The sequence below is a fragment of the Bos taurus genome, chromosome 16 (assembly GCF_002263795.3).
Source record: "Bos taurus isolate L1 Dominette 01449 registration number 42190680 breed Hereford chromosome 16, ARS-UCD2.0, whole genome shotgun sequence".
Lineage (NCBI taxonomy): Eukaryota > Metazoa > Chordata > Mammalia > Artiodactyla > Bovidae > Bos > Bos taurus.
This window is the reverse complement of record NC_037343.1, coordinates 23,420,629-23,433,574: the sequence shown is the minus strand read 5'-3', so window position 1 is coordinate 23,433,574 and position 12,946 is coordinate 23,420,629. Positions and strand designations below refer to the sequence as shown.

The 12,946-nt window shown below is 40.6% G+C and overlaps 1 protein-coding gene across 3 annotated transcripts in view; it reads left to right on the top strand.

Annotated features, from left to right (window-relative positions):
* SLC30A10 (solute carrier family 30 member 10) overlaps window positions 1-11,913 on the top strand; it is a 40,028-nt gene extending 28,115 nt beyond the window's left edge. For 2 of the 3 annotated variants that reach the window (XM_059875318.1, XM_059875317.1), the window contains exons 3-4: window positions 3,499-3,738; window positions 6,105-11,913. In XM_059875318.1, coding sequence (XP_059731301.1) covers window positions 3,499-3,738; window positions 6,105-6,604 — 740 coding nt within the window. In that variant the 3' untranslated portion in view covers window positions 6,605-11,913. The remainder of the gene's footprint in view (window positions 1-3,498; window positions 3,739-6,104) is intronic. The other variant, NM_001192180.1, reaches the window with a different exon arrangement.
* The last annotated feature ends 1,033 nt before the right edge of the window (window positions 11,914-12,946 follow it).

Genomic DNA, 12,946 nt, shown 5'->3' with positions numbered 1-12,946 from the left:
CCCTGCTTTTGCTCCAGGCTCTTCAAAAGTGGAAGTTGGGCTTTTTGGTCTTTTTGTATCTTGAGTGAGTGAAGTCGCTCAGTCGTGTCTGACTCTTTGAGACCCCATGGAGTGTAGCCCACCAGGCTCCTCCATCCATGGAATTTTCTAGGCAAGAGTACTGGAGTAGGTTGCCATTTCCTTCTCCAGGGGATCTTCCGGACCCAGGTATCGGACCCGGGTCTCCCACATTGCAGGCAGACGCTTTACCGTCTGAGCCACCAGGGAATCCTTACTGTTCATAATATGCCCCAACTGCCCATACACCCAGCTATTTTTAGTCCCTTATAGTTTCTTTGTATTTTGTTGCTGGAGGAGGCCTTTGTCCAGTTGCAAGCACTGCAACAAAGGGTCCCAGGTTTCAGGGCCCAGGTCACTCGTAGAGCGGGTGAGGAATGTGCTTAGCAGGGAGGTCTGGTTTGAGTTCTGTCTCTGCCTTTAACTAGCTGGGTGACCTTGGGCAAGCAAAGTATCCTCTTTGAGTTTCAGTTTCCTTATCTATGTAAGGGAGATAATAGCAGTGTGAACATCGCTGTGTTATTGCGAGAGATACATGCTGGTCGGAACAGCACGGAGGATTCCCTTAACCAGTTGCCTCCCCATCAGTTCAGTGCGCTTACTTCTCAGTGGGTTTCCGGATGTTGTTTCACGGCCTCTTCAGAGCTAGCCTCTTTGGGAAGTGAGGCTGACGTTATTACCATCCCCAGTTCACCAGTGAGAATCTTGCTGCTGTAAGAGGTTGATGTTCACAAGGTCCGTGAGTCATAGAGAGAGAGACCGTCAGGTCTGTCTCTCACGTTGCCTCACAAGTCTTCATCTGCAGCCTCGTTCCAGTTCTGTGCTTGGAACACATTCCGGCTGTTTCCCTGCCTGGGACATCATTGCCTTTTGAAGTCTGCCTCCTCTCTGGAGGCTTGAGAACCCTTTCCTGAAGCTTGAGAACCGTCTCTTGAGACCCCTTTCCTGAGATTTCCCATCACAGGGAATAGTCTTCCCTCTAGAAGTTACTGACCTACTTATCTCAGAATCCTGCCAGTGGACTGTGGTCCCCAGAAGATAAAGACCATTTCTGCGTGGGAGGCCAGAAAACACACCGCAGTGACCAGTCTCAGGAATTTAGTGACATGATGCTGTAAGCAGTTTTTCAAACAGGTCATGATAGTTTGGGTCATAAAATCAATTTAGTAGAGTATGATCATCATTTAGAAAATAAACTAGAATTGAATGAAATAGAAAAATAGTAATGAATCCTGTATAAGGACAGGTTTTTGGTTTTTCCAGAAATATTTCTTTCACTGTACGTTTATGCCTGGGCTAGGATGCAAAATAGGGTCCTTACTGTGGATTATGTGAAAAATAAGTTTGAACATTTTTTTAGGAGCTAGTAGTGGGACTTCTCAGAAGGAGAACCTGAAACTGGAATTTGGGACTTAGATGGGGCAGGATATGTAATGGTTCTCTAGTCAGACTATGCAGACTTATTTCCCCACTCAAACATGTTTTAGCTGTGTGATCTTGGATAAGTCACTTAGCTACTCTGTGCTTCAGTTTCCTCATTTGTAAAACGGAGAGACTAACCACTTCAGAGAGTCCTCAAAAGCACTCAATGTATAAATATCAATACATGTAACATACAACTATGTCTGGTGCATATATCTTAGCTGTCATTACAGTTATTCTTACTAAGAGGCAGAAGTTACTTTGTATTGTGGGAGTTCTGACTAATCAACCAGAAAATACTTTTTAAGTGTCTAGATGGTATACTTCCAGTGCTAAATAAACAAAGGAAATTTAGGGTACAACCCTCACCCTTATGTTACTTATAGTCTAAATGAAGAGTGAAAAAGAGAAGGACAGTCTCAGGCAGTGAAAATGATGTTGAGTGCATAAAGGCAATAATTGGTCTTCATATTTTTATGGTAGTGTTTGGTACTGCCCTGGGGAAGGTTAAAGCTTTGATCTTCAGTTTCTTCTCGAGACCAACTCTTGGGAACATTTTGAGATTGTCTTGGTGGCTGAGGACAAGGACTGGGAAGTAAGACACTTCTGTGGGGGTGGGGTGGACAGAGTGGGCACAGAATTTAAAAATCGGACTGTTTAATGTATTTATTGAATCAGGATCCTATTGCCACTAGTAGATACTCAGCCTGGAGGAGATGTGGAGCTTCCTTTTATTCTTGTGCTTCTTTGGTTGAGGGAAGTTGCCACAATTTACATTTGGTATGTTTTCAAAATGCCATTTGACACCATGATGCTACTCAGAAGTTGCCAAGAGGAAGAGTTAGCCTCTTCTAAGTGGAACGATTCAGTCGCAGCCATGAGTGAGTTTGTTAGTATTTTAGATCATTATTAATTCTATTGAGTGAATCTGGGATACCTGGAGAGACAGAGCAGATCTTTCTTAGTTCATATGCTTTCTTCTAGAGAAGCGCTTTGAAATTTTTATCTGCATTTGAATCACCTGGGGAATCTTATTAAAATGCAGAATTGGACTCAAAAGATTGGAAGTGGGGCCTGAGATTCTGTATGTCTCACGAGCTTCTAGGTGATACTGAAGCTGCGAACCATACTTTGAAGAGAGAGATTCTGATGTACAGAAAGTTAAAAAAAAGACACAAAAACAAAAAATGTTATGTTTATACTGTATAATCCTTCTGACAAATCTTCACCTAATTCACTAAATCCCAATTTAGTCTGGGCTTCCTCGATGGCTCAGACAGTAAAGAATCCACCTGCAATGTGGGAGACCTGGGCTCGATCCCTGGGTTGGGAAGATCCTCTGGAGGAGAGTATGGCAACCTACTCTGGTATTCTTGTCTGGAGAATTCCCATGGACAGAGGTGCCTGGCAGGCTATAGTTCATGGGATCGCAAAGAGTCAGATAGGACTGAATGACTAAGCACAGTTTATTTAGTCTATGTCCAACAAATGACTGGACATTTAGATCTTCTTTGCTGGGATGACATGTTTTCTATATCATAATTAAAGCTTTTCAAAGTGGTTCCCTTAAGTAAAGGCAACCCCAATTTTTGCTATTATCTGTAGAATTTAAATGTTATTTTATTGAGACAAAGAGTTCTTTAGTGGGAACATTCCGGAGGATCTCTTACACCAAATGCAGTTTAAGTAACCACAGGCTAAGTCAAAAGTAGGCAAATATATTTCGGGAAGGGAATGTGGCAGTTTGAACTAGCCCAGTCCATCTTCCTGCAGGCGTTTGCAGCTCAGAATCTTCTTAGGCTATTCCGGGTTCTCTGGGTCATGGGATGGTGGTCTGGGGTTTTGTTTTTCTGTGATGCAATGGTCATTGTTTTTGCTTTCTAATCCAGCCTGCTGTTCTAACAGAACAGAAAAAAAGTAGCAACAGGTATTCATGGAGCTGGGAAGCCAAGTCACTGAGTGTCATGCGGCTCCCAGACCTGGATCTGGGCTTGATTGGTCTTTCTTTCTTCCCCACAGGGGTACTTTTGCATGTGATGGGGGATGCCCTGGGGTCAGTGGTGGTGGTGATCACGGCCATCATATTCTATGTGCTTCCCCTGAAACGCGAGGACCCGTGTAACTGGCAGTGCTACATTGACCCCAGCCTGACTGTCGTCATGGTCATCATCATTTTATCATCTGCCTTCCCACTCATCAAGGAGACTGCTGCCATTCTGCTGCAGATGGTCCCCAAAGGTGTCAACATGGAAGAGCTGAGTAAGTCATGCCATTCAGATCTCAAACCGCTGCCCACTGAATGTTCTTCAGGCCAAAGCGCCAGCATTATTTCAGAGCAGTGTTTGATTTATGTATCTTGAAATACTTTAAATCACCAAGCAATTGAGACATCCTTCTATGTTTCGTAGACGACTACAGCTACTAAGATGACTCGCAGCTCCGAGAACCAGAGGTCCTTTTTAGCCCGTCATTCTCTGACTTTACCGCGAGTTTTTGAGAATGTGTTCCTTGGGCAGTCCCTATTAATATTCCTGGGATATTTATTGACTTCATGTCAAGGATTTATTCTAACTCAGATAAGGCCACTCTGCCCAGGACTTGATTTGTATTCCCCCTATTCTGAAAATATGAGTCATTCCTTCATATTCTAGATCCTGCTTTCTAGTTAATTGATTTTTGTGGGCATGCAAGTCACCGTGTGTCTTAAAACACAGGCAAATGGACCATGTTTCAATCCACTCATTCAGTAGTGAAATCTGTTTCTTTGCTCTGCTCAAACAGAAGGGCAAGCTCTCACTGCAGTTTATGTGCATCTGAGAATAACATTTTTAGGGACCTTCTAGAATGTCTAAATGGGAGCTGTCCAGATATTGGTGAGAAACTGAATTTACAGCTTTAGTTCTAGTGTTTTTAAATGGAAAGAATGTTTTTTATAGGAAAACACTTTTTTAAATGAATCTTTGCTATTTTTCTATCATTACTTCATTGGTGAGACCATGAACATGAACTAAAGCCCAGGCCCACTATGTGGCTGAAAATTGGAAGACCTTATTTCATGACAGCTAGCTGAAGTTAGATTTGATGGGTCTTAATACACTGTATTGCCGTGGCTAGGCTTTCCCTCCAGAGGCGTGATTTACAGTGTGACTGTTCTGCATACCTAATCTTTGTGCAGTGCTGCAGGCTGGGGAGGACAGAGGTGAAGGAGGCTCTCTCCAGGGGCTTGTTTCCTCATGGAGAGAGCAAAATAAACACATACTGGGTTGACCAAAAAGTTCTTTGGGGTTCTTCCATAACATCTTGGAAAAACCTGAGTGAACTTTTGGCCAACCCAATGGCAATTTGTGATATATATCCTTTTATTGCCTTTTAACAAAGTTATATATATATGTATATATCCCTGGAGAAGGGAAAGGCTACCCACTCTAGTATTCTGGCCTGCAGAGTTCCATGGACCACATAGTCTATGGGGTTGCAAAGAGTTGGACATGACTGAGTGACTTTCACACACATACACATACATATGTATATATATAAAGCAGATATTAATATTAAAATTAGATTGTAATAACAATAGCAACACTTTAATGGCACTGATTACATGCTAGGTAATATTGTCCAGATGCTTTGCTTGTATTAACTCATATTAATCTTAAAATAATCCTATGAGGTACTGTGATTATCTTAATTTCCAGGTAGGGAAACTGAGGCACAGAGGGACTGGGTAAGGTCATGCAGGTCCTGCAGGTAGTAAATGACTAAACTGGAATTCAGATTATCTGGCTATAGGTTGCTTGGATTCACTGTTCAATACCATGTTTATAAATGCTAGAAAGTATGAAAAATATAGAAGAGCCTAAATAAGGAAACAGAAATCTCTCATAATCCTACCACCCAGAAATTAACACTCAGTATTTTTGTGTCAGTCATTCACTGAAACAAGACTTTATCTGCCTAAGAATTTTTGTGTGTGTATATACACCGTTTAATTAAAAAAAGGGGAAAAGATCATGCCACATATACAGTCCAGCTATTGGCTTTTTCATTTAAAAATACCTTATATACCTTTCCTCATAGCCTTAAATATGCAGTTTGCTTTTTCACAGCTATGTCATCACCTGTCACGTAATTGACTGTTTCCTTGCTGTTTCCATTTTTTTTTCATTAACACAAAAAGTATTGCCCAAAGCATTCTCATATGTAAATATTTGGTTGTTTCCTTTTGGTTAATTTCCTAGTATTAGAATTGCTGCTAAAAGTTTTTGTTCTATATTGCCAAATCCCCTTTAAAAAAAGGCATCCTATTTTATATTCCTATGCCAATCCATCAGAGCACTTAATGCCTTGTACACTCAACAACCTGGGCATTTTGGGAGGGCTGTTGTGAATCTTATTTTCTTCAATTGCCTTTTATGGGCTAACCCTGTATGTTAGAGGAACTCAGAGAGGAAGAAGAAGATTATGGGAAAATGTGCTCGTATAGGTACAGCTGTTTTCCTTTCTTTATTCTTAATAATGACATCATTCTGGTGAGAAGGCATACAGGGACCCTACCTGTCCCACGGTGGTTCCATGTTCCAATTACAGCCCTCACCTTGGCTATTGTTTTCTCTTCCTTATTCTAGTGAGTAAGCTCTCTGCTGTGCCTGGAATTAGCAGTCTCCATGAAGTCCACATCTGGGAGCTTATAAGTGGGAAGATCATTGCCACTCTGCACATCAAGTGTCAGCAGGATGGGGGAGATCAGGATGCCAACAGAAAAATTCGAGAAATCTTCCACAACGCCGGAATTCACAGTGTGACCATCCAGTTTGAGAAGGCAGACCTGAAGGAGCCCCTGGAGCAGAAGGACTTGCAGCTGCTCTGCAGCTCCCCTTGCATTGCCAAGAGCTGTGCCAAGCAGCTGTGCTGTCCCCCTGGGGCCCTGCCACTGGCCCATGTCAATGGCTGTGCGGAGCACAATGGCTGTCCCCCTCTAGACATGTCCCAGGGTGATGTCCTCCGTAGACGACAGACCACCGAAGTGGCTATTGAAGTATCTTTGGAAGGTTGTCTGACTGACCACGGACAAGCTCTTGGCAAACCTCAGGAGGACTCACGTTATGTCAACAGCACACATTTTTAATCTGGTGCCCACATCAGTAAGACTATATCGACGAGGCACTTTGGAACCACTCGCTTGGCTTGTGGGAAGAACTTTGTGGGCTATAGGCAGTGACCAGTGAGCACGCTCTGTGTTCCGTAAGCAGCTGGTGGTTTGAGATGCTAGTTGAACTGGTCTGTTAATTGTTATGTGACTGAGAACTCCTTTACATTATCCTGGGTGTTTCATGCTGCTCTTCAACAGTTTTGTTTGAACATTTATTTTCCGAAGCAAATGCGCTAGTGTACACATCAGGGACATTGAAAGCTGGGACTCTGATCGTGGACCCAGGATTCAAAGTAGCTTTTTGTTTTAAATTGACTAGAACTTCTAGCTGACTCTCAGGTGAGCTCATAGCCAAGTACGTCAAAAAAACTCAAGAACCATAACAGCTATATTCTTTTCCATTCCACTGGGTGACCATAAAAGAGAAAAGTTAGGTAATCTTATCATGGCAGAAGTTTTTTTTTCTTTGACTCATTTTTTAATGAATGTAAAATGAATACCTGGTAAGATAGAAAATATTCTCAGAACATTAGAGGATGTTGAGTTTACTGAGGATGTGGAAAGGCAGGAAGAAAATGCATTTTGATGATTTCTTCATTTCAGGAAGTGGTGAGAAAAAGACTTTCTGCTGTGAACTACAACTATTCAGTTCAGTTGAGTTAAGTCTCTCAGTTGTGTCCGACTCTTTGTGACCCCATGGACTGCAGCACGCCAGGCCTCCCTGTCCATCACCAACTCCCGGAGCCTGCTCAAACTTATGTCCATTGAGTCAGCGATGCCATCCAACCGTCTCATCCTCTGTCATCCCCTAATCTTCCTGCCTTCAATCTTTCCCAACATCAAGGTCTTTTCCAATGAGTCAGTTCTTTGCATCAGGTGGCCAAAGTATTGGAGCTTCAGCTTCACATCAGTCCTTCCAATGAATATTCGGGACTGATTTCTTTTAGGATTGACTGGTTTGATCTCCTTGCAGTCCAAAGGACTCTCAAGAGTCTTCTCCAACATCACAGTTCAAAAGCATCAGTTATTTGGCACTCAGCTTTCTTCATGGTCCAACTCTCACATCCATACATGACTACTGGAAAAACCACAGCTTTGACTAGATGGACCTTTGTCGGCACAGTAATATCTCTGCCTTTTAATATGCTGTCCAGGTGTGTCATAGCTTTTCTTCCAAGGATCAAGTATCTTTTAATTTTATCCACCACCTGCAGTGATTTTGGAGCCCAAGAAAATAAACTACAACTATAGGTTGCTTCAAATGTTTAAGAATACAAGATGCTTGTGTTTTTCACTTGGAAGTATGGGAATATCTCTACTTCTTTAAGTATGACACAGTACTTAAATACTGTCTTTTAGAGTCAGTCCAGTTGGGACTGATATCATTTATTGCTTGTTAATGATTTGCTTATTTACCCAAATTTCCCTTGTGTTTTCTTTTATATGATCACATTGATCTATGTAGCATTTACCAGGAGAAAATGAGCTTTCTCAGGATAGAAGAATATATGACATTGAGTATGCATTCTCACTCCCCCAAATAAGCTAGATTGACTTTCCTTTACTTAGATATATTTAAAGATATTTATTATAGTTTTCAACTAATAATTTTATTAAGAAGTATATGTCCAAGGGAGAAACAAGCATTTCTTAAATTGCTGCCTTTAATGTGTTTCAAGGAGGTTACATCTTACTTTCTCTGACCCATATTACCAAGCTTCAGATACATTTATTACAATCTGATTTGCTTGCAAAATGAACCTATATTAGTATTGGAGAAACATCTGTCACGTGTTTAACAAATTGTTTAGGCAGCAATGTTTTAATCAGAACAGTCTCAAAATAGGTATAAGCAAATGGGAGGTGCCTTACTAGACAACTAGAATCTTTGATTCTAGGGTTGCAAAATTGACTGAGAAAGATCATCCCTTAGACTGTAAGCATTGAGTCTGCATGGTCTGGAATCTGCACAGTTCTCGTAAGAAGTTATGGGTTGGGACCAGAAAAGGCCCCCACATTTTTCAGCACAAACACCATTAAAAAGCTGTGTCTTAGTTTTAAATTCTAAAGCTGAAGTAAAGAAGCAACTGTGGTCAGTAGCATAGGAAATTTTTTATTCCTGTTAAATTCATTATCTGAGTTTAAATTGGTCATGAATTACATAAATATAAAAATGCATATAAAAATGCCTAAATATGTTTTTATCCCAGAAGTTTATTAAGCATATATACTTAATGGTATTATATGGAGCAGCCTGGCAGGCTGCAGTTGATAGGGTTGCAATGAGTTGGACACGATTGAAGTGACACAGCATGTACACATGCACGTAGCGTATATAGACTTAAAGCTAAAACGAGAGAAATATAAGACATTTTTATTTTTAATGTTGAAAGTATGGCATGTCCTCACACAAAACGAGGATTCTCTGTCTGTGAAACTCACCACAGTAATATGCGGATCAAATTCTCTTGTGTAAATGTTGGTTGAAATATATTGATTGGAGTCAAAGAAGAAATCTGTCTTTCACTTCCAGATTTGAAGGTCTAATTTGATTTTGTATCCTTCTGCCTTCATGAAAAAGAGGAAAATATCATTTTATCGTTTTTGTGCAGCTGGATAAAGGAATGCATATTCATTTACATCCAAATAATATTCTTTAATTAATCTCTAAAGTATTTGTCTGCAAAGGAAAAGGCTCTTAATTCCAACATAATTAAATCTAACCTCAGGAAATTATCTTGATGGACACTTATGAACATACCAAATTAGGGAATATAGTTTGGCTTGGTGTGTTTAATAATGTCCAAACAAGCTAATTAAGTGCAATATTTTTGTATTGGGTTAAGTGTTAGCATTTGCCGCCTCAGGCATCTGATGCTTGCTCTATGGTATTTTCACTTTGGGTTTTACTCTCCCTTTTAATTTAAATTCTCCCAATGCAATGCAAGAGTTTTCTTTTTCCCTTTGCATATTGGCCATGGTGCCTGATGAACAGTGGATTTAAACAACACTGTTTTTTTCTGAGATTAGAAAAGTCCTGCTACCCAGTTTAGCATTGCTGTTTGTTTAGGTTAGTTCCAGAAAAATTCCCTCTTTGTCCCTAGGAACTGAAAATAACTTTTTAAGCATCTAAGGAATCCTTTGGGTGTCAGATCAGAACCAGCCATCAGGCCCACTAACCTGGGGACACGAGGCAACACTTAACCATTTCCTCCTATTTCTATGGAAAGAGTCCTTTCCACATTATTTCAGCACCAGTTATAGGAAATACCATGTCTGCTTTTATTTCCCAAATTTCAACTCTGTTTTTGAAAATAGAGGTTGATTTTTTTCTCGTATTTGGCCACTATGAATGTTCATTGGGCTATCAGGCTCCATTGTTGACAGAAAAAGAAATTATCCCTTTAATTTTTTGTTCACTAAAATAAGGAGACATTGAGGAAGAATTTAGAATGTTCTCCATACTTAGCTACTTTTTGTTTGTTTTCTTTCTTTCTTCTCTTTTTGGCCACCGAGTGGCCAGTCTCTAGTGGAGGTACATCAGGAACTGAAAAGTTCAGTTGGAAGGGGTACTTTGAATGTCAAAGAGATCACTGAGGTAGATTTGGATTATAATAAGGCAGCTGCCTTTTGAGGTAGTAAGAGGTTTTTTTTTTTTTTAATGCTGGATCTTAGTTTTCGGACCAGGGATCCAACCGTGCTCCCTGCATTGGAAATGCAGAGTCTTAACCACTGGACCTCCCAGGGAAGTCCCTATTAAGCTGTGCCAGTCTTGACCTTCTGAACTGGATAACTCTGTGTTGCGTGGGGCTGTCTGGTGCCTTGTAGGACTTTTTGCAGCATCCCTTGACCTCTACCCACTAGATATCAGTAACTTCCCCTGCACCCCACCCTACCGAGTTGTGACAACCAACGATGTTCCCAGACACTGTCACAGGTCCCCCAGGAAGCAGAACAGCCCCTAGTTCTGAGTCTTTGACTTAACCTAAGGGTTCTTGAGGGATATTGTGGGTGAAAGACCTTCCAGGGTCCAACAGTCCTTTTAATATAATCACTCTGCAGAATTTACTCTTTAAAAAAATAATTTTTAAAGATGAGACCAAACTGTAAAAATACAGTTATCTTTACATAGGAATTTGGATAGTTAAAGAAAAATACAAGTTGGCAAAAATAAAGCCTTTACCAACCTGATTGTACAGTTCAGACCATGTAACAGTGAATGAAATGCTCTCACTATTCTGTGATAATCTCTTCAACTTTTGACTATCCTCAATTTGATGGACTCACTGCTAAATGAGAAGAGCACATCAGCATGATTGATTCTTGGAGTTAATGTGCTTAATTTTCCACTGATTTTAAACCTGATATTTTTTATTATTGGTCCCTGACAAACAGCTCATCTTAGGGCTAATGACAAATTCAGGCGTTAAAAAAATTTGTTTTGTTGTTCATGACCCATTTACTCCTTTGCCAAATTATATCCATTTTTCCCCCAAGAGGACAAAATACATTTCCTGACTTAAATTATCCCAGATTTAATGTATCTTCACACTCTTGCAATTAAAGATTGTGAAAAAAGACTGGTTTAAAAGCAATGATGAAACATGACCTAGTTTGGGTTTTTATTTAAGACTGAGCAAGCATGCCTATTGTATAGCCCTGTCGCTGATAAATTGTCACCTATTTGTGCTTCTGAGTGTATTTGCATGTGATTAGCCACAGGAATAAAATAGAAATGAAGTTGTTGAATCTGGAAACTGGCTGCTCAAATGAAACTCGCATCAGCCTCTAGTCTTCACTGTCATCTGAATGTTCTTAGGAATCTGGAATTTACCTAATGAAGATGTGTCATTTTTTAATGGAATTTTTCAGGTATTTCTTTCTGGACTTTTTTTGTTTACATGGAACTTTCTTGCATATTGCTAGGTGGATCAGTGGTCTCCTTTTGGTACGAAGCCAAGACACTGAACCTGCTCTGAATTCTGATGGGAATAATCCGGAAAGAATGTTGATTTTCAAGGGAGAATGACTCCTTCCTAGAGATCTGAAATTATGTTACAGTATTGTGGAGTTTTGTTGCTTGAAGTCTTCCTTCTGTCCTCACAGGCGATTTTGCTGAAGTATAATTGTCACATTTGGGGGAATTATTAAAACTCTAAGATATAAAGTTTCAATAACTCATTGCTAATTGCATGTGAAGTCCCCCAGGGATATATGCACAGGTGCATACCTTTAAAAGCAAAAGATGTTCGATGGTGCTGTAAATAAAAAGGTTTTAAAATAAACACAGGACTGAGCTATGTTTGTGAAAATTAGGCAGCTCAAAGTACCTGAATCATTTTGTCTTTGTCACTTACCTAAGTCCATTTCCCGCACAGTAGCTTGTTGGATTGATTTCAATAATTTGGGACTAATTCTCTGTCTCCATTTCTCTGTTCTCTTCTTCACACCCCTCTGCTACCCTCCACTCTTGGCAGAAATGTCACCAATTGACCCCACTACCTTAGTTTGGTAACCTGGACTGATCTGGTTTTTTAGTGTTTGACCCTGGCCACCTGATGGGTTTGTGTAGGAGGGGAGCTCCTGTGATTTAGGGAATGGTGAGAGGCTGGGCTTTCTCGGAGAGACCTTATCGATTTGAAAATCTCTCCAGTGAATTGACTGGCAACTATATGACTGTTGAATAAGGGGAGCAGTCTCCCACTTCTTTCAGTTGCTTTTATGTTATCAATCAATCAACTGATTAATCAGCATATACTTATTATAAACCATGTGCAAGTTCTTCTTGCTTCTAAGGAGGTTATAGTCTATATGTGAAGCCAAAAAAGGCAGTCCAACTTTGCGGGCTTTTAAAGAGAACTGCATTATAGCCTGGATGTCTGGGGGGTGGGGGGATCTTGGGCTGGAGGGGTTCTGGCACTCAAATGTGCACATGCTAAGCCCTGGGCAACATTTGCAAAAGGAGAGGCTTATAGAGCATTACATGACCATCGACTTGCTTCAGCTACAAGAGTCTGCAGTATGGAGCAGAGGTGAGAGTACTCAGTACTCCAGGGCTCAGGCTATAGAATCTCTGACTACTTCATTAAAGATATTTTTAAAAATTAATGTTTTGGCAGCATAGCATGTGGGATCTTAGTTCCCCAGCCAGGGATCCAACCTGTGCTCCCTTGCACTGGAATGTGGATTCTTAACCACTGGACCCTGACCCTGGAAGTCCCTCTGACCACTCCATTTAAAAGAGGACCCCACCTCTCCCTGTGTCTCTTACCCTCCTTAATGCTTTTTCATAGTACTGTCACTTGGTAACATCATATT